At 41.6% G+C, this 26345-nt stretch overlaps 2 protein-coding genes across 4 annotated transcripts in view; one reads left to right on the forward strand and one right to left on the reverse strand.

Moving 5' to 3' along the window:
* Nucleotides 1-26345, reverse strand: part of adap2 (ArfGAP with dual PH domains 2) — a 338187-nt gene that overhangs the window by 143534 nt on the left and 168308 nt on the right. The window lies entirely within an intron of this gene.
* On the forward strand, nucleotides 4461-25089 carry LOC144667604 (uncharacterized). 3 transcript variants are annotated; one of them, XM_078529051.1, is made up of 10 exons: nucleotides 4461-5225; nucleotides 5350-5427; nucleotides 5770-5802; nucleotides 11151-11234; nucleotides 13222-13319; nucleotides 14632-14819; nucleotides 17746-17829; nucleotides 18941-19003; nucleotides 20330-20478; nucleotides 23895-25089. In XM_078529051.1, the coding sequence occupies exons 1-9, from the start codon at nucleotides 5154-5156 to the stop codon at nucleotides 20449-20451; spliced, it is 822 nt and encodes a 273-aa protein (XP_078385177.1). In that variant the 5' UTR covers nucleotides 4461-5153; the 3' UTR covers nucleotides 20452-20478; nucleotides 23895-25089. The 3 variants fall into 3 exon arrangements, with proteins under 3 accessions (XP_078385177.1, XP_078385176.1, XP_078385178.1); XM_078529050.1 differs by having other exon boundaries at nucleotides 20330-20447; XM_078529052.1 differs by lacking the exon at nucleotides 5350-5427 and having other exon boundaries at nucleotides 20330-20447.

Here is a 26345-nt window from a genome sequence, read left to right on the forward strand (position 1 = left end):
TCCAAAATATATTTATTTCTATTAAGACTTTTGGAAATATTTTGTCAATCATTTTGTGCTTGTTTGTAAAGTTAAGGTTTGGGGACTGGTTGATGCAGTGAATTGGAAGACTGTGCTTTTATTTCTGGTACCAGAGTTTGATCCCATCAACTGGGAATGGGATTAGGGAGTGTTCTCGCAGACTGTAAAACCTTATTTGAATAGGTTCAGGTAGTCTCAGCCCAGTTCTTGGAGGTTGTGGTAAGCAGTGCAAACTCCTGCAATCTAGAACTAAATTTTCAAATTCTGTAATAGGGCTAGTATGGAAAATTCATACTGACTACACCAGCAGCCTCAGTAACAATCATAAAATGTAGGCATTGTTGCCCCTGTGCTACTGGCTTTGTAGTACTCAACCAACTTGCCTGTCGTTTCCACTTGGTGTATCAATTCTTTCAAATCAAAGCCTATTCTCTCTTTCCCCCCCGCCCCCAAATCTCAGGCAGGTGCAAAAATTTCATAGTATTCAAAGAAGAGTAGATATTTTTCCTTATGCCCTGGTAAATATTTATTCCTCAACTAAAAGCACTATAAACAGATCATCTGGTCATCATTACATTGTTGTTTTTGGGATCTCATGCAAATTGACCGTCACATTCCTTACATTATAATAGTGATTACACTTCAAAAGTACTCATTGACTTTGAAGTGCTTTGAGATGTCCTGGCTTTGTGAAAGGTGCTATAGAAATGCAAGTTCTTACTTTTCTTTGAGGTGGCAAGATAACAGTATGGGGGAAAAAGTCCTTTATCAGTATCTTATTGCATTAATTTAGTTGATTTGCCATTTCTGTGCCTCCCAGCTGGCACTTCACATCACAGATAGTTCTGAGCAACAGGACAGACTCATTTTAGATCTAAAAACAGAAAATGCTGGAACTATTCAGCAGGTCCGGCTGCATGAGAGAGAGAAATTGTTAACATTTCAGTCTGAAGACCTTTCACCACTTTTTGACTTGAAACATTAACTTTCTTTCTCTCTCCACAGATCCTGCCAGGCTTTGAATATTTCCAGCATTTTCTGTGTTTATTTCAGATTTCCTGCATCTGCAATATTTTACTTCCATTTTAGATCTAAAATGGTTATTCCCTGCTCAGCAATTTCAGTTTTCTCCTCCCAGGTGATGCAATAATGAATTAATTTGTGAGAACCGCAGTTGTTAATGGGTCAAACACAAAAGATCCCTTGTTTACAGAGGCAGTCGGAGACTTTTCAGTGACTTTTCATGGATAAGTATAGAAAATCTTCCAGAAAAAGAGTCAGAAAGGAGTAACTGGGTCAAGGTATTGTTTTCTCAAGGTTCCTTGCAAATAACTGTAAACCTGTACCAAGTTCAGTGGAAGTGGATTGTACATAATAAACCTTTGTGCAACTCTGGCACTCATGTTAATACAGCCCTAGCCTTCAGACAGTTATAACATTCCAAACCATGTCTCCTTGATGGCAGGGGAAGCATCTAAAACCTGAGGGAATCAATTCTTTAGTAATCAGGTGATCACATTTCTGCACCTTCGCTAAGGCCTCAACATCCTTCCTCATCTGTGCCCCGTGCAGACACAATACCCCCACCATCCTGCCAGCCAGGAATCTACTTGAGAGACTCCTAACTCGAGCACTGCTGGTAGCTTCAATAATAGGAATGCACCTGATGTCTTTTGAGCACGTTTGAGCCCTCTGAGAAGGACTATAGCCAACACTTCACAGCACGCCAACCCCACCCACCCTGCCCAGTTTTTCCCTTTGGGATGGTCAAAATGTAGATCAGGTATTTGCTATCTAAAAGCGCAGAAACTAATACATGCTCTCAAAAGATTCAAACTGACTACACCAGCAGTCTCAGTAACAAATCATAAAATGTAGGCATTGCTGCCCCTGTGCTACTTACTGGCTTTTAGACTGGGAAAGTAAACCAATGGCTTCCATTCCTGTTAATTTGCAATCCCAAAAAAGCCAAACAATCTGTGATCCCCCCCACCCAAGAGCTTACTCTTGCCTTAACTGAAATACTGTTGCTTAATTATTTTTGTTAAATTCTTTCCTATCCACTTTTATTCTATATACTTCCCCATTGAAATTGCATTGTCAGTTTACAGGAAGTAGCTCCTCCCCATAGGGTTTTACCCATATTAAGATTTCCCATCTACGAATCTGTACAACTGACTTCTCCTTTTGCTGTTCCCCTTATCCTTAACATGTGAAATAACAGCACTGGGCTGTTTGCATTAAGAGGATTTAATTGGAGAATGGGATTTTCATCGTTCCACAATTGGCATAGACGCCTTCAGTTTCCTGAGCCCTAAGCTATTCCCTCCTTAAACATCTCTACCTCTCATCCTTCAAAACACTCCTTAAAACCTACCCCTTTGATCATCTGTCCTAATACTTCCTTATGTATCTCTGTTAAATTTTGATTGATGTTCCTGTGAAGCACCTGGGGACATTTTACTATGTTAAAAGTGCTACATAAATACAAGTTGTTGATCCATGCTAAGAATTAAGGAGTAAATAAGGGGTGGAAAAGTAACATTTATTCCCAGGACAGGTGCCAGTTTCACTACACCTTCAAACAATACCAAGTTTTGTTGGCAGCGAATACTGCAAGTTAGACTTGCTTTTCTTCAGGTTTAAATTAAACAGACAGAAAGGAGAGTAACTATATCCTTGAGCGGGGATTTGATATCTGGGTAATCTGAATCCATTTATTCTTTGAACAGGAATCATTGATAATGCATCTACGCATTAGAATCATTTCTTTCTGGTGGTTGGTTATGCTACTTTATGGTCCTGTATTGGCTTGAATCTATATAGGACAAGATTGTGTCTGCTGAGCAGGAACATTTGACTTCTCCCAATCAACAGGTTAGATTTGAATGAAAAAACTGTGTGGTGAAGGCATCCTGTTGGATCAAGAAATGCTTGTATATAGCAAGCAATCGTTTTCATTTATACAATGGATATTTGCTTGTCTGTGTGTTCTAGCCTCATTCCATTGCAATCTGTCTTTTGAACAATTTGGCTAGAAGTTTGGTTTTGTAGAATGTTACAGTGCTGACAGGCCTTTTGACCAGTCAAGTATCTGCCAATTTTTCCCTCCACCTGAACCGCCAAACCTAACCCCACACTCCTGTTTGCATCCATATCGTTTAATATTCTTTTTCGAGCAACCATCACATTTCTTTTAAAAACTGTTCATGGACTCACTCCTAAATGCCATTTCTGAACACTGAAGATTACATCAACCATTTACAATTGTAACTGCTCCCAGGTAAAACTGTGTTGTTTATCAACCCTTTTGACTTTCTATTGCTGGGCCATTGTTCAGTCTAATTGGTTTAAATGCTTTCTTCACAGGCTGCTATTAATCCTTTGAATATGTCTCTTTTACATATAATTTTACTAACAGTAGAAGAACCGAAAAATGTTGCTTGTTTCACTTTAGCAAGTGAATAATTCCCATCCTATAAAATGCCCTCAATCATGCGAACCACTGTAGATTTTAGACTAAGTGGGTCTGTAAGACTGATTTTAATCTTGCTCATTTTCTTTCTTAGCTTCAGGATTCAGCTGTGAAACTTCCCAGCCTTCTGCACCTAGACCTCCCCTGTGTGTGTGTGTGTGTTGTATATTTAGAGATTTGAAAGCACTACACCTGAGCCTCACCCAGATTCTCTTGGATCCAAAGATGTGTCACTCTTTTTAAATATTTATTGATTCACCTTCCTTAAAACCCATTGTCCCAAACCTCTTCTTTAGATGCCAGAGCAATTTAACTAGAAATTCACCCACTTTCATTTGGTGTAAAGAATGTAAGCTGTTGCTATTTCCTAAATCCTTGTATAAGACTTTGAACCGTGTTTGTCTGGTGTTTTAGAGCTCTGCCTATTCTATACGTTGTTTTTCTTTTAAAAAAGCTGTCTTGCTACTTTAAGAAATTTAGCTTTGCTTTTCACTTATCCCATCTAATTCTCATTTTGGTTATCTTCATGCCTTTTTTATGACTATTGGACCTCGAACCTACTGGCTTTTAAAATAGTTCTTAAATTTCCAGATTTTTTAAACTTCTGTAACCTGTCCTGTGATTATATTCCCTTTTTTCGTAGAGGTATAATTCCTTTGCACAGCCCTTAAAGCCATCTTTTCTATTTGTTTGTAATTCACTTCTCCCCATCCCAAGCATATCTGCTATTCATCTTTCCCTGGCTAAGAGGATAGGCAGGGGCCCACTTACAAGCTTCTACTGGCACTGCTGTACAGCACCTGCTGGGAGTTGTTGGAATGATTGGTCCTCTCTCCATGCAAGGAAGATCTGAATTCTAGTCTGTTTCTCCCCACAGCAGTGTAGCAAAGGTTGGGAATTGATAATAATGTGAGAATTTGTAAAGTTTCAGAATATGAGCCAGCTTCATGGTGACGTGATTGACCTGTGCAACTTTCCTTAAAACAGTCCTGGAATATTTCCAGTTTTCATTCAGTATTTTGCCTTCCTGCTTAACCTTCCTAGTACCTTCTTCATAGTTCTAAAGTTTATTTTATTCAATGTGTTATACACCAGTGTTTATGGCTTTGACCTTAACTTTAGTTCTCAGCATACCTGTGGATTGCCCAATATGATTTTTCACCCAAAATAGTAAGAGGTCTTGTAGAGCATGGTTCTTGGGGGCTAAACGTTAATCTGGTCAGAATATTATACTATCACTAGCAATAGAATAACAGTTGTACTTATTTTTCCTTCTATGAGGTGAAAGGCTGCAATATTTTGTCCAAGGTGAGTAATGCCAAAGATATTGCACCTGATCCAAAATCCTCTCAAAGATATTGGAACTGAATTTTATATTTTTGAAAGCGTGCGGCTGTAGTATTTTACCCATAAAGGGTTAAATGGTTATTGAAATTATGCCTGTAGCAGAGTACAAGGAAGTGTTTTGGCAAGCCAACCTTGATTGTCTAGTTCTAGTGGGGGCGGTGCTATCACACGTACACCTGTACTAGGTCACAAAAAAGCTGATCCTTTGTGAGAAAAGCAGAAGCGTTTTGTGGAAACTGCAACTCCAGATCAGCCTCATCAGTGCATAAATGTTTGCACTGAGTCATTCTGCAAACCATAAACGCTCGTTATGATGGCTTCAAGTGAGAATGGCAAAGACCTGGTTTTTGAAGGATATTTGAAAAAGCGAAAAGATAAGATGGTAAGTTATTTTGTTTTCATTTATTTGTTTTGTGTCTTTGGAATTCTGTTAGGCGGAAGGAAACTGGACAAATCCAGTATTCTAAAGAGTAAAGACTGAAATTTCTCTTTCTCTCCCTTTGCAGAGGTTTGCTTGGGCAAAATACTGGTTTAGACTCCAAAATACCACCTTATTTTTCTACACTGAAAAGGATTGTGAGGCAGTAAGTATTTTGCTTAAAAAAAAACCATCTCCTTTACTGCTCTGGCATAATTTCTTAGCTCACTATATGATGGAGGGTCGTGAGTCTTTGAAATTCTCTTCCTGAAAAAGCAGTGGAAGCAGGGTCTTTGAATGTTATTAAAGCAGAGCTAGATAGATTCTCGATTAACAAGGGGAGAAAGGTTATTGGGGGTAGGTGGGAAGTTGCAATCAGATCAGCCATGAACTTACTGAATGGCGGAGCAGGCTTGAAGGGCAGAGTGGTCTACTTCTCCTAGTTTGTATGTTCGTAGATAAGTATGTATGGCCTGAATCATAACACTATAATTTTATTTCTCCATAGTGTCACCTCCGGGGTCAATACTATATCTACATGGTGAGTCATGTTTAGAATGTCTCTAATGAAAATAAGGAGTGTATTATGACATTAAGTGGTAGAAATTTGTCTTTCTGGGCAACGCAAAATGGGTGATACTAGATTGGCCACCCTTCATAGGCAGCATTAACTGCGAAGGAACTGAATCTCATGCGCTGTGTACAACGGGCAACAACCCAATCTCGCCTGTTTTGCCTCACCACGCAAAATAAATTTCCACCTCCAAAGTGTCTTACTGTTGCTGTATGCCATGGTTAGTTGGTGTCTCAACATATTCTGCCATGGAATGGCAGGAAGTGCTTAGTCTTAAAGTTCCCCAAGCACTGATTTCCCAATTTCAGCCATTGTCAGAAGAGCTTTTGTTTTTTCTTCTCTGCCTTGGGAGAGCTCTCTCCATGCATTCCCTTTGGCTTTTTAAATAAAATATTCAGAATACTGGCCATCATCAGGGCTGCTGTGAGACTAGACTGGAATTAATTCAACATGGTGGGATTGTTTTCATGAGGGGGAAATCTTCATTCCAGAATTCTCTGCACTTCCACATTGCAGAGTGCACCAGAGCTTAAAAAATCTTCCTGTTTTCTAGACCCTAGGATTACTTTTTACCTATGTAGAATTACTTAAACACCACATAACTGGAAGGTTTAAAAACCCACAGGTCAAACTTCCTGCTTTGCTGTAACAGGATGCCTCGAATTTCCAAAGATATGTTTATAGACCTACAGTTCCGAGACACTGTGCTGTCCACCAGTTCCTTGTAAGTCTTTGCTGTGCACAACTTAACTGCTGTGTTTCCTACATTACATCATTGACTACACTTCAAAAAAAACTTAATTGGCTGTGAAGTGTTTTGGGACATCCTGAGGTCATGAAAGGAGCTATAGAAATTCTAATCTTTTATGCTTTGTAGAGAGAATGGGAGGAGCTGTTTTTGATGGCGCAACCCTTATGGGAAAGTACTCTAGAAAAGAAAACTTGTCACTGGCACAATGTGTGGGAAATTTAGAGAGCAAAATACCCTGAGGCAATTTCACACATGATTCAAGCAGAAACATTGACACCCAAAGAGCAGATCTCCAGCTCATCTGCCAGTCACTGAATGACTCATAGCACAGGTACAGTCTAAACAGGTCAGCAATGTAATGGAAGAAGGACAAAAGAAAATGCTGAAGTATCTTTTTCCTTTGGTCTTCATGTATTTTGGGTTGAAGATGTTGCGCAGATTGCTCTCATTCTTTAAACTACATGTTTTGTAACAGTTGGGAAGATATGTTGTCTGGACTCTTGAGACTCTACTGTCCCTTTTTTGCAAAAAAAATACTTTATTCATAAAACATCTAAAAGAATATTATAAAACATTTCAAATTGTCATAACAGGAAAGTGCAATGCTACTCGCATTTTCTACATAGATCATATTGCACTCTGAGGTGCTTCTACACAGTTGCATTTACTATATACAGTCAAGAACATCCTTACAGTCCTAGAGGTTCTTCATGGTTACCAACCCTTCGGTGCATTATGGCTGAAAAGCTTTACATACTGGCCCTTCCCCATTGTGCCTTTGCGGTCCCTGCTCCAAGCTTTAGTGCATCCCTCAGCATGTAGTCCTGGATCTTGGAATGTGCCAGTCTGCAACAACTCTTTGCACTGGAAGATCACCAAGTTTCGGGCAGACCAAAGAGTGTCTTTCACTGAATTGATAATCCCCCAGAAGCAGTTGATGTTTGTCTCAGTGTGTGTCCATGGGAACAGCCCGTAGAGCCACTTGGGATGAACCTTGTCAAAAATCGTTGCATCTCTTTCCAGATCTTCTTTGCAAAGACACATTCCACAAGGCAGTGTGTGACCGTCTCTTCAACACCCTCCCCCCACCCCTGCAGCTGCTTCAAGGGCAGCGTGCGTGCAATGGCGCAGGGACTTCGGGCGTGCATGAAGGATCTGACAGGGAGTGCATTTCTCATCACCAGCCAAGCTAGGTCTTGGTGCTTGTTTGAAAGTTCTGGTGATGAGGCATTCTGCAAAATGACTTTTGACAGTCAGCTCAGGGAACCATCCAACAGGATCCACCATCTCCTTTTCCTTCAGGGCCTCGAGGCCATTACATGCAGACCATTGCCTGATGGACTTGTGGTCAAAGGTGTTTTTGTGCACAACCATTTCCACGAGGGACAGGTGATATGGCACGGTCCAACTATTTGGAGCATTCCACAGCAATGTGGCCAGACCCATCCTTCGCAACACCGAGGCCAGGTGACACTTGCCGTTTGTGTACTGAGGGTCTATGCACAGCTTGATGTAACTGCATACAAAGGTAGCCATCAGGATTAGGGCGACGTTGGGTACGTTTTTACCATCACCACCCCCCTCCCCCATCCAGAGATTTGTACATGGTGTCCCTGCAGACATGACTCAACTTTGATCTCCAGATGATGTAGATGGCTCAAGTGACAGCTGCGGCGCAAAATCGGGGCATGTGCCATACCTGACAGCAACATTGAGAGCACCTCACACCTGTTGACCAGGCTCTTACTTGAAATGGAGAGGGAGCATTGCTCCCACATGCCCAGTTTGTGCCTCACCTTGGTGATACGCTCCTCCCAGTTTTTGGCACTTGCCCAGGCCTCTTCAAAGCATATCCTCAGCACATTCAGGCAGCCTGACCTTATGGTGAAGAGAGACAAATGATCGGTCAGCCCAGTTCCCAAAGAATATGGCCTCGCTCTAGAGGCTTGAGCATTTACTGTCATTCAGCAAGATAATGCCTAATCTGTATTGTAGCTCCATGCACTTGCCTTGGTTCCATATCCTTTTATAATCTTGTTTAGCCAAATCCTATTGATTTCAGACCTTGAATTTATTGATTGAGCTAGCATCTACTGTTTTTTGTGGGAGTGAGTTTCCACACTTGTACAAGTGTTTTCCTAAATTCTCTCCTGAATGGCTTGGCTCTGGTTTTAAAATTATGTCCCCTTGTCCTAGACTCCCTCACCAGCAGAATAACTTTCTTTCTATCCAACCCATTTATTTATATTTTTTAAGGTAACAGCCATGTGACTATTTCTCATCCACCCTGACAATGTCCTGTTTTTGGCACACTTTTAAAATCTAATCTTTGAACAAATCGTTACCTATACCAGAGAGACAGAGTAAAATAAACTGAGCACATGGTACAAAAAAATAGAAGCTACTGGGTGGGTTCTGAAGAAAAGTCATTTAAGAATCACCTGACGATAACATGTATGCCCCTACTGGGATCAAGTAATGTACTGAACTGTATAACTGTGAATATTTTAGTCTGATTCATTAAAGGGTAATACTCCTTTCACTGAGAGAAGGATTGCAGATTACAGGGATAGTCACTAGGTTACAGCAGAGCTACAATCTGGAATATAAGAGATTCAAAGGGTTATTAAGGGGAAGGAAAAATGAGGAGAGGCAGTAACATTTTAAAGGACTTGCAGGAATAGTGAAATCTGAAGTTGACATAAACACATCTTTGAAGTCGGCAGGACAAGTTGATAAACCTGTTTAAAAAATGCATACAAGATCCTAAGCTTTATAAAGAGAGGCATAAAGTACAAAAGCAAAGAAATAATGCTGACCCTTTATACATCACTGGTTAGAGCTCAGCTAGAGTATTGTGTCCAATTCGGGGCACCACACACTAAGAAGGTTGTCAAAATCTTGGCGAGGATGCAGAGGAAATGTAGCAGAATGTTATTAGGGATGAGGGATTCAGTTAGGTGAAGACTGGAGAAGCTGAAATTGTTTCCTTGGATCAGAGAAAGTTAAACAGAGATTTAATAGAAGTGTCCAAAATTGATGAGCTTTGATAGAACAGATAGAGAGAAACAGCTAATAGGAGGGTCAGTAACCAGAGGAAGTTGGGGGGCGGGGGGGGGAGGTGGGTGCCAGGGGTGGATGAGGATAATTTATTTTACTCAGCAAGTTATGATCGGGAATGAACTGCCTGAAAGGGTGGTGGAAACAGATTCAATAATTACTTCCAATATTTAAAAATGAAATATTTTCAGGGCTATGAAAGATGGAGAGGGGACTAATTGATAACTCATTCAAGCAGAGACGCAATGAGCTGGAAAGGCCCCTTCTGTGCTGTTTATGATATATAGTGCAGAAGTGAGTTATAGGCTGGAATCTATTTAGAGCTTTAGATGGCTCATATATAGAATAACAGATACCCTGGACAAAAACAGAATTACCTGGAAAAACTCAGCAGGTCTGGCAGCATCGGTGGAGAAGAAATCAGTTAACGTTTCAAGTCCTCACGACCCTTCGGTCGTGAGGACTCGAAACGTTAACTGATTTCTTCTCCACCGATGCTGCCAGACCTGCTGAGTTTTTCCAGGTAATTCTGTTTTGTTTTGGATTTCCAGCATCCGCAGTAGCTTTTAGCTTTTTGTTTTTAACAGATACCCTGGAGTGAGTTGCTAGCTGGAATCTAATTGAGGGGTTCAGAGGTTTTTTTTAAAATGTAGAATAACAGATACCAGGAGTGAGTTACAAGCTGGAACTTAATTGGAGTTTGGATAGTTTGCATTAACAATGGAAACCAGGAAGTGAACTACAAACTAATCTAATTGAAGGATTCAGAAGATTAATATGTTGAATGGTAGATTCCCAAAACTGAAATACAAGCTGCAATCGAAAAATGGAAAGATAAAAGGAAGAACTTCCATAGCGCCTTTCATGACCTCAGAAGTTCCCAAAACACTTCATTGACAATGTTTTTTTTTGAAGTGTAGTCACTTATATAATGTAGGAACAGGGTAACCAAATTGTGCACAGCAAGGTCCCACAAATGGGATAAATGATGGAATCATCTGTTTTAATGATTTATGGTTGAGCAATAAATGTCGGCCAGGACACCTGGGAAGCCCCGCCATCTCCTCTTCAAATATAGTATTTTGTACATCCACCTGAGTGGACATCTGGGGCCTCAGTATAATATCACATTTGAAAGATAACAGTGCAATGCTCTCTCAGTATTCACTGAACTGTCAGCCTAGATTACGTGCTCAACCCTCTGGAATGGCATTCGGAGGAGAGAGCATATTTTCATGGTACTTGAGGGTGAGTGGAAATTGGAATCAAATTCATCTGCTCCTGCTGATCTGAAATTGGTTTGTATTCAAATGCACACCAGTTGCATAAACCCATTGGCTAGACTCTGCACATGAAAAAGTGGCCACTTTAGTAAGGTGGTGACAGTTCTCATGGGATTGTATTGCAGCAGGAATTCAGGCCTTCAGGAGAAATAGGAAAAACTGCAATAAATATAATTACAAGCTGATCAAACGTATTAATCACAGAACTTATCCAACGACAGGTTCAGTCCGTGAGAGAAATCAAAGCCACAAACCACGAATATCCCTTTGAAATAGTCATGAAAAACGGGAAGAGGAAATTGCTGGTAAGTCTAAACTGTGTAAGACCACAAGTTGGGCCAGTGTCTTTGGAGATTAGAAAATGGCAATATGCCTATTGTACTGATCACTGATTATATTTAGCAGCCAATGGCTTACATGTTTCCACTTCCTAGTTTGCCTCAGTGGCCTTTTTATTCTATTAAGCTAAAATGTAAACACTTATAAAATGCATGGCTGTTTCTTCTGTTTGAGTAATTGGTTGTTATGGTAATCAGTTGAGGAATTTCATTCATGAGTAACTTAAATATTCTTCTGAATTGCCATATAATCCTCAATGTCACCAGCATTGAGAGTCACAACTGAAAGATCTAATTGAATCTCTCTTGAACAATTTGGGAAAGTGAATAAAAATTGATATTTTAAATGACAATGGGACCACTTTCAGGATCAGGAAAAGATGTTTGGCCCAACATTGCCTATTTTGTTCTCCCCTCCATCTTATCATATAGGACCCATCACCATTCCCAACTTTGCTGTATTCTTCACAATCTCATCCTCTCCTTGACACCTGTTGTCTATTCCGCTGTAATAAACTTCTTGGGAATTACCATAAAGATTAATAATTAGATCGCAGTGGCGAACCATGCTTTGATTCGCACATCAATCTATATAAGTATGATGCAAATACATTAAGCAATACTGCTTGGTATCATGGATCTTTTTTAAAAGATGTTTAGGAAGATGGTGATTTTTGAAAGACCAGTTTTTCTTAGACTGTTTTGCTTTTGTTTTCAAATCCCTCCATGGCCTCTAACTGCCCCCAGCACTACAGCCCTCTGAAATCTCTGTGCTCCTCCTATTCCGGCCTCTTGAGCATGCCTGATTTTAATCACTCCACCATTGGTGGCAGTGCCTTCGGCTGCCAAGACCCTAAGCTCTGGAACTTCCTCCCTAAACCTCCTTCTCCTCCTTTTAAGTCACTTCTTAAAATCTACTTTTTTGTAGTCATCTGCCTTCATACTTCACTATGTGGTTTACTCAATTTTTGCTCATAACTCTGAGATTTAACTATGTTAAAGGTGCTTTAGAAATCCCAAGTTATTATTGTTGCTCCAGTGAATGCAAGAGCTCAGCTCCTCACATTACAATTATTTTTTAGTTGTAAGCAAACTTTCAAAGCATTGAAATGGCTTAATCCATTCCTTTCTTTTCCCTAACTCGGAGTTGTTGAGGCTCATTGTATGTGGGCACCCCAGCTAAGACCAGTTAACTTAGTACAGGCCAGGGCATTAAAGATAGCACTTTCTGGCCTTATGCCTTAGTGGAACTGATGGTTTTTACCTACCAAGCTCGGGCCCAAGTCACCACTTAGTCTAATTTAGCTAATCTACTATGTTTATAATTTTAAACAGCTTAAAGTTCAGGGGCAGCATTCTAATGCTGATTATAACTCTCACGAAAGACTTAACAGGCTGTGGGGCTCTCTTTTTCCAGAAAAGGGAAAACCGAGGATGACATGATAGAGATCTTTAAGGTTCTGAAGGGATCTGATAGAGTATATGCAGTGAAGAGTTTCCACTTGTGGGGAGACCAAAATTAAAGGTCATAAATATAAATTGACCACTAATAAATCCAAAAGGGAATTCAGGAGAAACTTATTTAGCCAGAGAGTAGTGAGAATGTGGAAGTTACTACCACAGGGAGTATGTGAGGTGAATAGAATAGATGGATTTAAAGGAGACTAGATAAACACATTGGGGAGAAAGGAATAGAAGGATATGTTGATGGAGTGATGAAAAAAAATGGAAAGAGACTCGTGTGGAGCATAAACACTGGCATGGACCCATTCAGCCAAATGGACTGTTTCTGTGCTGTAAATTCTATGTAGTTCTATGGATCTGAGTCATCAGCAATGTTCCAGCCTTGCACAGCTCAATCCCTGCGTCAATTTCCATTCCTTCATTACATAGATTAAGAACGCTGACCCACCCATTTCTTCACCTTGTTCGGTCTCCTTGTTTTGTGTATCAGGCTGCGGAAAGGTCGGACCTGCGGGCCATCTGGATGGAGTTTCTGTGGAAAGCCATGCAGCTTCCTGGACCAGGGAAGAAGAACTCCGCCTGTACATGGTGAGCCTTCCCCAGTGGCACGTGCGGTTTCCCCGAAATCCAGAATATTACTTCAGGATAAGCCAGAAGAGATCAGATTTTAATGAGTTATAGAATCATAGAATCTTGCATCACAGAAAGAAGCCACTTCATGCTCTTTAAAAGAGCTGTACAATTTAGTCTCACAATATAGCTTTTTCCCTGTAACCCTGAAGATTAGTCCTTTTTAAGTATATGTCCAGTTGCCACCACACTTTCAGGTAGCGTGTTCCAGATCATAACAACTAACTGTGTAAAATGTTTATTTTCCAGAACGCCCTTCTGCTGCTTTTACCAATTGTCTCAATGCAAAGAAATTTCTCCTCATTTCCCCTCTAGTAGTTTTGCCAATTATTCAAAATCTGTGACCTCTGGTTACTGACCCACTGGCCAGAAGAAATAATCCCCACTCACTTTGAGTCCAGAGTGAATTTAAAATTTATAAGAAATTATTTATTCATAATGTTGAATTCTTGGGATAATCCTCCAGACACAGTAATAGAGCCAAAACCATTGGGGGAAGTTTAAAATAGAGTTGGATGCTGTGATGGGCAGATTCAGGCACCAGAAGAACCACTGATATTTTATAATGAATCACCATCACACACACAAATGGAATGTTGACAAAATACATCAAAGGTATTTCATTAAAAAATAAATGATAAAGCTTATTTGTTTGAATTGGAAATGCTCCTATCCAAAGCATATGGGAGCAGGAACATTGCATAGGATCTATTTTATGTTACACTGAAATTCCAGAATGGAAATCCAATGACATCAGAATTTATGATGCAGCAATAAAGCGTTTGCATAAGGGTAGATACAGGACCCAGCTTACGTGCAACTTGTACATTATGTACTTTTCTTCAGCCATTTATCCTCCGTGGATAGGGAAATATTTGCGAGCTTTAAAGATTGGTATAGAGAGTTTGTACATGTATGAAAGAAACTTGTGTTTGATAGAGTATTTGTGCAAAAATGAGACCGTGATGGAAAGGAACTCGTGTGTTATAAAAACCCAGGTTATGTTTGAGAACAGGAAAATTCTAGAAAGAGACGGAGCATAAGAATGTGTAGAAGAGTATTTCAAAGAACCTTTGTCTGAGAATGTCTGTGCCTCCAAATGCTGGAGGGAGAGAGCAAGAGAGGTTGTGTATATGAGGAATGAGATGGTCGATGTGAGTTGTGCAGCTGTACTGGGTTGTCCTTTATTTTCCCTATAGTGGGAAGATTTCCTGGTGAATCAAGCGCTCTGAAAATGCCTTCACTCTGTAACTCAGAATTCCTTTCCTAGGCACGACATCCCCTGTCTGATTGAAAGAGCAGCATCACTTTGTCAGGACAAGACCAAGCGGGAAAATTCCTCAGAGTTGTTCAGCTCCTCAGATATACAGAGTCAGGACTTCACCTCAGACACTGTACATCTCCACAAATCTTCTGTTGCATCGCGGGAGACTTCGTTTAAGTATTTCAACATTTTAGGTCAGTTACGAAATTCTTATGGCGGAATTGGGTGCTCACTCTGCGACTGGGCTGATTTGCTCAGTGCTGCATTAACCATGGTCTGATATCTAACTGTAGTTGAACCTTCTTATGTGAGCTCCAATAGTGTAACATCATCCAGCACAGGGGAGGAGGATGTGGATAATGAAACCATACTGCTATTCTAAAGTGTGAATTTCTGGACTGTAGTCTTTACAGTGTTTGTTTATTTAATCCAATGAATTATAGTTATTTTTAGAGTATTTTTAAAATTCATTTATGGGATGTGGGCGTCGCTTGAACTTGTTTAATTTAATTTTGCTGATTTTCCCTGGTTCCATTGGGCTTTCCGAGTGGTAATTCTGCTCTCAGAAATCAACCAATTCCTTGAACAGGTCCTAAATCAGCAATAGGACGGTGATGTTTCCTCCCCATTCCCTCCTCCTCCTCTCAGGGATGTGGCCATTTTTCACTCGGCACATATGGGAGTCCGAAGGGTGCAGTAAATCTGAAGGGAATGATGAACCCCCAGGGTGGGGGTGGGGGAGGTGGTGCGGTGAATGATGAATCCATTGTGAGAGCCATTTCCCCACCGCCCCCCACTCTGGAATGTTGCTTCCCCCAAGTGCATTCTGCACTGACCTCACTGGCCAGTTTTAAACACAAAATGATTGATGTGTTTTTGCTTTGCTTAGCTAGTTAAAGGAATCAGGACAGACTGAGTCACAAATTTGTGTTTTGGAGCTTATGGTTTGCCAAAATGAAGGGGAACTCCTGTGGCTTATAAAGTTTAGCATGTGTAACCTTTTCAATTGGTTTGTATAAATGACTAACCATTAACCAGGTAGAAACACATTCACACATTGCAACACTCTCCAACAAGCGGCCATTGTTTCTGGAACATTTGCTGACAGACTGTTTTACATGCTCTTTGCAATTGCATAAGGAAATAAAGGGGTGCAGAACCAATGTGGGTAAATGGAGTTAAGACACAGATCAGCTGTAATCTAAATGTATGACGGAACAGACTCATGAGGCTGAATGGCTTCCTCCTGTTCCAAAGTGCCTATGTGTATGCTGCTCCCAGAGACAGCCTTTTGGAGCTGATACATGTCGGGCAACACCTTGGTTTAACGACCAAGACCTTGCCACCCTACAATCAGAGTTCCACTGCCAGCACTACCTCTGCTGTCCTGCCAGTCCTTTCCCTTTGTTTTATTGCCAAAACCAATATTATTAGGACACTCCCACTGTGAACTGGTTACTTTATATCAGTTATTGAGGTAATCATTAACACAACTGACCAAAGTGTTGTCACAGTTCCCCTGTCCAATAGACCAAGTGGGTAAAATCCGCCCAAACACATGTTTTAAGCTTGACATTCATTGTTTACGAAGAATCAGAGGTGAGATCAGAATTTTTTTAATACAGTGAATTATTACAATCTGGGATGTACCCTGAAAGAGTTGGTGGAAGCAGATTCAACAATATCTTTCAAAAAGTGAATTGGGTTATTTCTTGGAGGGGAAAATTTTGCAGGGCTATGGGGAAAAAACAAGAGAGTAGGACTAATAGGATAACTCTTTCAAAGAGCCAGCATAAGCACAATGGACCAAGTGGAATACAGAAACTGTAATAGCCTTTGTTAGATTACAGTTGCTCAAATCTTAACTCCATTTATCTGCCTTCGTTTCATAACCCTCAATACCTGGCCTAACACAAATGGCCTCCTTCTATGCTGTAATATTCTATAATTTTACAATAGGTTTGCACTTGTTAAGATGAGGGATCTCACTGCTGAGGAAGCCCAGTGTTGGCCCAATCTTGCCACTGGTTCAGGTGTAGCCTAGTCAGCTGCAGAGCTTCCTTTACAGAAGCTATCTATCACTAAACCCAGGAACAGTACCTGCTGCACCAGTCACATCAGCTTCTGAGTGAGATTCCAATTTTTGTGCTTATTAATTGGCAATTTTCTGCCACATGCTCATGCCCACCACGGTAAGATTGTTTGCTTGGGGTTTAAGATTATTACTTGTGTGTAAGGTGTGAAATGTTCACAAGAGGAAGTGCTTAGTAATGCAAAGATGAAGGGAGGCCAATGAGAAGCAGTAAGCAATGGGCACAGGAAGGACCCAGTAAACTGAGCAGAGGAGCAAATGGTGAGAAAGCACCTGGAACAAAGGACTTTGTTCTTATTATTAGTGAAATGGGCCATTCAATCATCACCTAATAATAATCTTTTTAATTACATGTTATTTACATTGTGAGATTTTCTTGTGGCTCAGATCTGGAGGTCTGAGCTTAATTGATTCTAGAAGTAGAACACTCTTCAGTATATCTCAAACCAGTGTGGACCGTGTAGCTCTGTTAAAAATGAATTATCACTGCATTACAGAGTAATGTTTTCCAAAACTAACATATCCATTATGGAGTGTTTCACGCAATAAATGTGTTCTTCCCAGATTCAGACAGCTGTTCAAAGCTGCCGTCTGATCACTATTCACATGCAAGCTCATCCTGAATATCATCTGGGAGTCTATTCTAACAGAAATAAAGAAAGGGGAAAAAAAAAACTTACATTTCCATGGAGTTATTCATAACCTCAGGACGTTCCGAAGGCCTTTACAACCAATTACATATATCTGAGATGTAGTCACTGTTGAAATATAGAAAACACGGCAGCCAATTTACACAAAACAAGCTCCTACAAATAATGTAATAATGACCAAATAATTTTAGTAATGCTAGTTGAAAAATATTAGCCCAGGATGCTCAAACTCTGTGTCTTAGGAGCCTTGCACCTTGAACCCAACCGATGAGGATTTTCCTCCCATCAGCCTGATGGGTTAGAACCCCATGTGGCAGCAACCTCGCTGCATGGCTATTTCATTTAGTGTTTATTTGTCTTGATCTTTCTCACTTCCAGATATCACGTGTGACCACCTCCCAAATAAACAGGAGACAAAGGCAGATGTTGATCTGAGTCCATGGCCTGAAATTGCTGGCAAAGGTACGCATGTTAACAATATCTCTGTACAGAGTTAAAACGTTGTTGCAGTCTCACTGCAGACATAGGATTGAGCCTAGTAATGTTGTTCCAGTGGCAATGTAGAGCCTGCACCAATCTCAAATCGGATGTATCATAGTCTGAGCATTGTACCAAACATTCAAAGGCCCTGTGTACCACAAATGCAGATCTTTGTAAATGTACATGCAGACTTCTGTGCATCTTGCTTAAATGTACACATGGCTTCTGTATATCTTATCTAAATGTGCACCCAGATCTCTGTATATCTATTCTAAATGTATGCAAAGGTCTCTGTACAACTCATCTAAATGTACGTGTGGGTCATATGAAGAATTGTGCAAACATACAAATTAGAAGCAGGACGAAGCCATTTGGCCCCTTGAGCCTGCTCTGCCATTTGATAAGATCATGGCTGAACTGATTGTGGCCTCAACTCCCCACCCTGTCCACCCCTCATACCCTTTGACAGCCTTGTCAATCAAGAATCTCCAGAATCAAAGGTCTCTTTGTATTTCATCTAAATATACACATGGGACTATGTGCATCTGATCTAAATGTGCACACAGATCTCTGTGCTGTATTTATATTCTGATGCAGAGTTCTGCTCATCAAGCTCTGACGGTTTCCCAAGTCTCTAACATTGCTATTTAGTCTCAGCCACCAAGAGACTTATACAAAATTAACCCGTTCACAGCTCTTCATCCATCCTTCTCTCGCTCACCAGCAGGAAGTGTTGGCCTCTGTGCCTTTCCACCAGCAACTTAGCAGAATGGATGAAGGAAGAATTGGGTTTCCACAGCAATGTCACTCGTTATTTTTGTCTCTAGTTCATGTTTGGGCAGGGCATGCATAATAAACAGTGCTGCCTCAAGGAGAGAGAGAGAAAGAAGATTCCGATATCCCTGCCTTCCTCAGCAGATGTTTGTGGAGTGATACTGCTGAAGACTTGAGGGTCACATGTCTCCCAATCCCTTTGGCAGGAAATAGTGTGTCTGGGGAAAGCTTGAATGGCGGGGAGGAGAGGAAGAGCAGCAAGGGATGGGATCTGCAGTTAAGATTTTCAGTCCTTAATGATTTTATTTTTTCTCGTTAGTAAACTGTCAGAGTGGGATCTATGATGTTCCTAAGTCCTTTGAGAAGTTAAAGATCGATTCCAGTAAGTAATTGTTTCTTTCTCACCTCTTTATTCATATCTTAAAGGCAGTGATTCCTCCTTTTGCTACAGTCCCACAGGCACCCTCAGCATATTCTTTGTCTGTGAACCTCTACATTGAGTGCGAGTAAGCTATTCCAACATGGAAGGCATTACAGCTGAGACAGATCCCAACCACATGCACCTTTTTCACACTGGCCTCTTGACACTTCTCCATCAAGGCCTTCCTAGTCGCCAGGCCTGATAGATCTGGCACAATGAAAACAGCATGGCAAATCCAGCACACAGAATCTGACATGGTGAATCCAGCACAGTGCTCAGTTTTGGACATTGCACCTCAAGAAGGATTTATTGGCCTAGGAGGTTGCAACACAGATTCGCCAGAATATTACTGGAGCTTCAACACCCACCTCCTCCACCTTTACTGCTCTGCAGAGCTGTATTAAGAGTGTGTGTTGGAACTGCATTCTGGAGCAAAACACATTCAATTTCCTGCTGTTAAGTTCCTTATCTCAGCAATGTTGGTGGAAGGGAAAGATGGATTCAGAATTAATTTACATACATCACTTTCACATGCCTCCAAGCAACCTGATCAATAGCAGCATCAGTGTTGTCTGATGAGAAGACTGCCCCCCCGCCCCCATGAGGCTCAGGTTTTGGGACATGGGTACATGGAACAGGAGAAAACAAGGGGGATGTTTTGATGAGGTAATGGAGAGGGCTGATGAGGGTAATGTGGTTGATGTGGTGTGCATGGACTTGCAAAAGGCATTTGATATAATGCCACATAATTGCCTTCCCGGTGAAGTTGAAACCCAGGGAATAAAAGGGAAATAACAGCATGGATACAAAGTTGGTTGAGTGACAGGAAACAGAGTATTGATGAGCAGTTGGTGTTTTTACACAATCTTGTTCAGGATGCTGTGGCCAATTGTAATATCCCTATTGCCACCTGGTGGAGCTCAGGCTAACTTAACACTAACATGCTTGAATAGAAGCAAAATACTGCAGATACTGAAATAAAAACAAAGTGCTGGAAATACACATCAGGCCTGTGGAGAGAAAAACATAGTTAATATTCCGGGTTGAATATGACTTGAATGAGTGTCATATTCGACTTGAAATATTAACTCTGAATTTCTCTCTCTCCAGATGCTGCCAGACCTCCTGAGTATTTCCAGCATTTTCAACATGCTTCAACCTGATATTTCCTGGGGCTGGATTTCTCAATGCAGTTACCAACTGAACCTTAAAGGGGGAGCATTTTTCCTATTCCATTTGCCTCTTAGTCAGAGTGGTTGGGCAATCGCTATCTTGTCTTTATTTCAGATCTTCAGTCTTACTCTGATGAACCGTTCACCTCCAGCTCCAACACAGGACTGTTGGATGAAATCATTTCAGACTGCAGGATTTCTACATACCACTGGCTGGATTCCACTGAGACACAGTGAGCATACAAAAAGTTTAGAAACTCCTGTGTGAATTAGCAATTATCTAGAAGGTTATCTATATTGGTCAGTGCCTATCTACAGGCTGTTACTGTACTGATAAAAAGAATATTATCAGAGCAGGAAATATCTATCTATTATTCTCAGCCCTCTCAATCTGTTCTTTGTCCAGATGTTTATACTGACTATTAAAATCTCTTAAAAGTCTCCCAGCTATAGTGGAATTGGTCCCAGTAACACATCTCTCCTCATAACTAAAGTTTCTTATCCCTGGCATCACCCCTGTGCTCACTGATCTCCATTAGCTCCCAGTCCAGCAGTGCCTCAATTTTAAAATTCTAATCCTTGTTTTCAAATCCCTCCATGGCCTCAGCCCTCCCTATCTCTGTAATCTCCTTCAGCCTCTCAACCCTTTGCACTCCTCTGATTCTGGCCTTTTAAGCATCCCCCGATTTTAATAGGGGGAAGCTGTAACATAGTGGTATTGTCACTGGACTAGTAATGCAGAGATCCACAGTAATGCTCTGGGTTCGAATCAGACCACAGCAGATGGTGGAATTTGAATTCAATAAAAATCTGAAATTAAAAGTCTAAAGATGACCATGAAACCATTGTTGATTGTCGTAAAAATCCATCTCGTTCATTAATGTCCTTCAGGTAAGGAAATCTGCTGTCCTTACCTGGCCTGGCTACATGTGACTTCAGATCCACAGCAATGTGGCTGACTCATAAACGCCCTCTGAAATGACCAAGCAAGCCCCTCAGTTGACTCCATATTGAACACCACTTGGAGGGCACACTGAGGGTGGCAAGATTGCAGAATATACTCTCGGTGGGGACTTCAATGTCTATCACCAAGAGTGGCTCGGTAGCACCACTACAGACTAAAGAATTTAGCTGCTAGACTGGGTCTGCGGCAGATGGTGAGAGAATCAACAAGAGGGAACAACATACTTGACCTCATCCTCACTTGTCTGTCGCAGATGCATCTGTCCATGACAGTATCGGGAGGAGTGACCACCGCACAGTACTTGTGGAGACAAAGTTCCGTCTTCACACTAAGGATACGCTCCATTGTGTTGTGTGGCACTACCACCGTGCTAAATGGGATAGATTTTGAATAGACCTAGCAACTCAAAACTGGGCAACCAAGAGGCGCTGTGGGCCATCAGCAGCAGCAGAATTGTACTCGACCACAGTCTGTTATCTCATGGTCTGGCATATCCCCCTGCTCTACCTTTACCACCAAGCCAGGGGATCAACCTTAGTTCAAAGAAGAGTGCAGGAGCAGTACCAGGCATACCTAAAAATGAAGTCAACCTGATGAAGCTACAACACAGGACTACTTGTGTGCCAAGCAGCATAAGCAGCAAGTGTTAGACAAAGCTAAGTGATTCCACAACCAACAGGGTCAGATCTAAGCTCAGCGGTCCTGCCACATCCAGCTATGAACGGTGGTGAACAATTAAACAACTCACTGGAGGAGGAAGCTGCACAAATATCCCCACCCTCAATGAAGGGGAGACCAGCACATCAGTGCAAAAAATAAGGCTGAAGTATTTGCAACAACCTTCAGTCAGAAGTGCTGAGTGGATGATCCATCTCGGCCTCCTCCAGAGGCCCCCAGCATCACAGATGCCGGTCTTCAACCGATCCGATTCACTTCACGTGATATCAAGAAACGTCTGAAGGCAGTGGATATTGCAAAGGCTATGGGCCCTGACAGTATCCTGGCAATAGTACTGAAGACTTGTGCTCCAGAACTGTTCCAGTACAGCTACAACGCTGGCATCTACCCAGCAATATGGAAAATTGCCCAGGTATGTCCTGTACACAAAAAGCAGGACACATCCAACCTGGCCAATTACCACCCCATCAGTCTACTCTCAATCATCAGTAAATTGATGGAAATGGTCATCAACAGTGCTATCAAGCGGCACTTGCTTGGCAGTGACCTGCTCACTGACGCTCGGTTTGGGTTCCACCAGGGTCACTCGGTTCCTGACCTCATTACAGCCTTGGTTCAAACATGACAAAAGAGCTGAACTCCAGAGGTGAGGTGAGAATGACTGTCCATGACATCAAGGAGCCCTAGCAAAACTGGAGACAGTGGGAATAGGGAAAAGTCTTTCCTGTTTGGAGTCATACCTAGCACAAAGGAAGATGGTTGTGGCTGTTGCAGGTTAATCAGCTCAGTTCCAGGACATCACTGCAGGAGTTCCTCAGGGTAGTGTCCTAGGCCCAACCATCTTCAGCTGCTTCATCAATGATCTTCCTTTCATCATAAGGTTAGAAATGGGGATGTTCGCTGATGATTGCACAATGTTCACCATTCGCAACTCCTCGGATACCGAAGCAGTCCATGTCCAAATGCAGAAAGACCTGGACAATATCCAGGCTTGGACTGACAAGTGCCAGACAATGACCTTCTCCAACAAGAGAGAATCTAACCATCGCCCCTTGACATTCATTGTCATTACCATCACTGAATCCTGGGAGTTACCATTGACCAGAAACTGGACTGGACTAGCCATATAAATACTGTGGCTACAAGAGCAGGTAAAAGGCTTGGATTCCTGCAATGAGTGACCCACCTCCTGACTCCCCAAAGCCTGTCCTCCATCTACAAGGCACATATCAGGAGTGTGATGGAATACTCCCCACTTGCCTGCATGAGTGCGGCTCAACACCCAAGAAACTTGACACCATCCGGGACAAAGCAGCCCGCTTGATTGGCACCCCATCCACAAACATTCACTTCCTCCACCACAGACGCACAGTGGCAGCAGTGTGTGCACCATCTACAAGATGCACTGTAGGAACTCACCAAAGGTCCTTAAGCAGCACCTTCCAAACCCACAACTGCTACCCGCCATCTGGAAGTTCCCTTCCAACACCACCCTGACTTGGAAAGTCACGCCCCCCCCCTCAAACACCAAACAACAGCACTGTGGGTGTATCTACGCCACATGGACTGCAGTGGTTCAAGAAGTCAGCTCACCACCACCTTCTCAAGGGCAATTAGGGATGGGCAATAGATGTTGGCCTAGCCAGCGACACCCACATCCCATGAATGAATGAAAAGAAATCACTCCACCATTGGTGGCTGTGCCTTCAACTGCCTGGGCCATAAACCTATCCAACTCTCTTCTCCTTTAGAGTGCTCTTTAAAGCTTATCTGTGACCAAGCTTAGAATCGTCTGTCCAGATATTATCTTATGTGCTTGGAGTAAAGTTTTTTTGACAACGCTCCTGTGAGGGGCATTGGGACATTTCACTATGTTCACAGCACTAGAACTAGCTGGGATCAGGTGAACCTGGGATCTTCCTAATTTGTGTCTCTCCTACTCATTTGATAGAGAGAGTTGCCTGTAGTACTGTAACTTTAAGTAATGATTGTTATAACCAACCTAAAGTATCAATATTGTGTGTGTTTTCCCTGTCAGGAATGCATCTATTCCAACCTAACGCCAGCTGCAGAACATGGGGTTGAAAGGAGCTCTCGCCAAGGCACTAAAGAAATAACAAAATGCTTTCCATATCATTTCATTGTGTTCCTGCTTGGTTACACACAGTCATGTCTTTTTTTTATCATCTTTGTTACATACTGAAATGGCAGAAAATGTCACCTAGGTAACCACTCAAGTGCAAAGTCACTAGCACACATGGAAACGCTGTGACTGTGAACCTCCTGGTTTATAATGTGGAACTCATTGTCCTGTGTTCTCATGCAACAGGGTGACATTTAGAACAAGAGTAAAAGAGAACTGTGTCCATCTTATGCATAGTACCATAAAATCCAAACTATCAGTCGCATCCTATTGATTCCTATTTAAAATAACTTCTTATTGAAGCTGGGCTGGTGTACAAGTCATTGACCTTTATAATCTACAGCAGGCAACAGATTTCACTCATGCACAGGATTCTCCCCTTGTATTCTCACCAATTTTCTTCCGTGCTCTCCTAAAGGCGCTGGTCTCAGCCTGAATATAGTTCTGTCTGACTCCCAGCTACCGTGTAGAATGGCTTTTCACTCCCTCAATCCAACTTCAAATCCAGCCCAGACAGATAAGATCCAAATATATTTTTGCCCTCTGGCTGTAAAGGGGTCCTATATAAAAGATCTTTGACGATCACAGATCAGATGCAATTACCCATCAAACTTGCCTGAGTTCAGTACCTACTGGCAATCTCAGTCACAGAGGGCACTGGATGGATGGCATGGGAAATTTCACACATGCAGTGGAAGCAGCTACTCTGAGGTTAGAGTTGAACGTCTTGTTGGGGCAGAGTGTTGAGGTTTACTCAGCATCTAACTCTCAAAAGTACCAGGCTTGGGAGATAAATACACATGGGCACCTTAAATGGCAGTGTTTCAATCCCAGCACAAACTTCACAAATAAAACAAGCTATTGGATGTCTGAGATGAGATCTACTGTATATGAGATGTCTGTATATCAGGTGTCTGAGATGAGATGTATCCTTGATTGCACTGTTATGTTATTCATACTTTGTTTATATGAATCTTATTGTCCTGCAAAGTTTAATTTACTGATTTTGTTTAATGTGTGGGATTTGTTGTGTATTGTGCTGTATACTCATAATAAACATATTACAGAACTATCTGCTTCAGAAATGCAACCTGAAGGTGGATTTCTTGCAGACCAGGAGTTTGATAACTAAACTATTCAATATAATCTACCACTTATAATGCACTGAATCGCCTCCCCTATCTGTGTCTTTTCTTTGCCTTTCTCTATCTGCCTGTCTCTCCCTCTGCCTTTGTCTCTCTCACTCTCTTTCTGTCTCTCTCTCTCTGACTAGGTCCCATTCTCTCCATCTTTTTCTTTCTCTGTATCTATCTCTCTCTTGTGATACTGAGCAGTAAATCTCAGTACATGTATTAAGTGTAGACATTTGTGGGATTTATTGCAATATGTCCCACATTCCCTAGCCATAGACTTCTAAAACAATCAACCAAATTCAAATCAATCATCAGCACATGTAATAACCCAAGGAATTCTACTATCAGCACCACTGCAAAATGGAAATGGCCCTCGAAGCAAGGAAAGATGAACAAGAAAGGCAATTGCCCAGAACATCCAAAAGCAAAATACTGCAGATGCAGATAAAAACACAAAATGCTGGGAATACTGATCAAGTCAGGCAGCACCTTTGGAGAGAAACAGATTTGACATTTCAGGTTAAGGTGACCTTTCATCAGAACTGAAGAAAGGAAGGTTAATAGGCTTTGAGCCAGTGAAAGGGTGGGAGGGGGCAGGAAGAACAAAAGGGAAGGAATGCGATAGGGTGGAAGGCAGGAGAGATTAAATTATAAAAGATTTCATGGTGACAAGACCAAAGAGAGTGGTAATGGGTATAGTAAAGGATCAAAAGATGTGTCCAGATGAGGCTACATAGTCATTGAATGCAACATGAAAGATTAAAGAATGAAACAAGATCAACACAACAAAAAAGTATAGAATAAGAGGGAGGCAGAGGTTATGATCTAAAATTGTTGAACTCCGTGTTGAGTCCAGAAGGGTGCAAGGGTGGAATTGAACTTCACGAACATTGTAACAAGCCATGGACAGAAAGGTCAGAATGAGAGCAAGGTAGAGGATTAAAATGACAAGCAACAGGAGGTTTAGGGTCATGCTTGCAGACAGAACAGAGATGTTCCACAAAGCAATCGCCCAGCCTACGTTTGGTCTCCCCACTGTGAGGAGACCACATTATAAGCAATGAATGCAGTATACTAAATTGGAAGAAGTACATGTAAATTGCTGTTTCACTTGGAAGGTGTGTTTGGGGCCCTGGATGGTGAGGATGGAGGATATAAAAGGACAAGCGTTCGCATGGAAAGGTAGAGAGGGTAACTGATGAGTAGACCAGAG

The sequence above is a fragment of the Cetorhinus maximus genome, chromosome 24 (genome assembly GCF_964194155.1).
Source record: "Cetorhinus maximus chromosome 24, sCetMax3.hap1.1, whole genome shotgun sequence".
Classification (NCBI taxonomy): Eukaryota; Metazoa; Chordata; class Chondrichthyes; order Lamniformes; family Cetorhinidae; genus Cetorhinus; species Cetorhinus maximus.

Excerpts from the sequence above, each read along its gene's own strand:
- LOC144667604 (XM_078529050.1), top strand. The coding sequence starts at position 5,154 with ATGATGGCTTCAAGTGAGAATGGCAAAGACCTGGTTTTTGAAGGATAT. Across the intron at positions 5,428-5,769 it reads CTGAAAAGGATTGTGAGGCA|TGTCACCTCCGGGGTCAATA; the intron begins GTAAGTATTTTG and ends ATTTCTCCATAG. Across the intron at positions 13,320-14,631 it reads AAGAACTCCGCCTGTACATG|GCACGACATCCCCTGTCTGA; the intron begins GTGAGCCTTCCC and ends TTCCTTTCCTAG.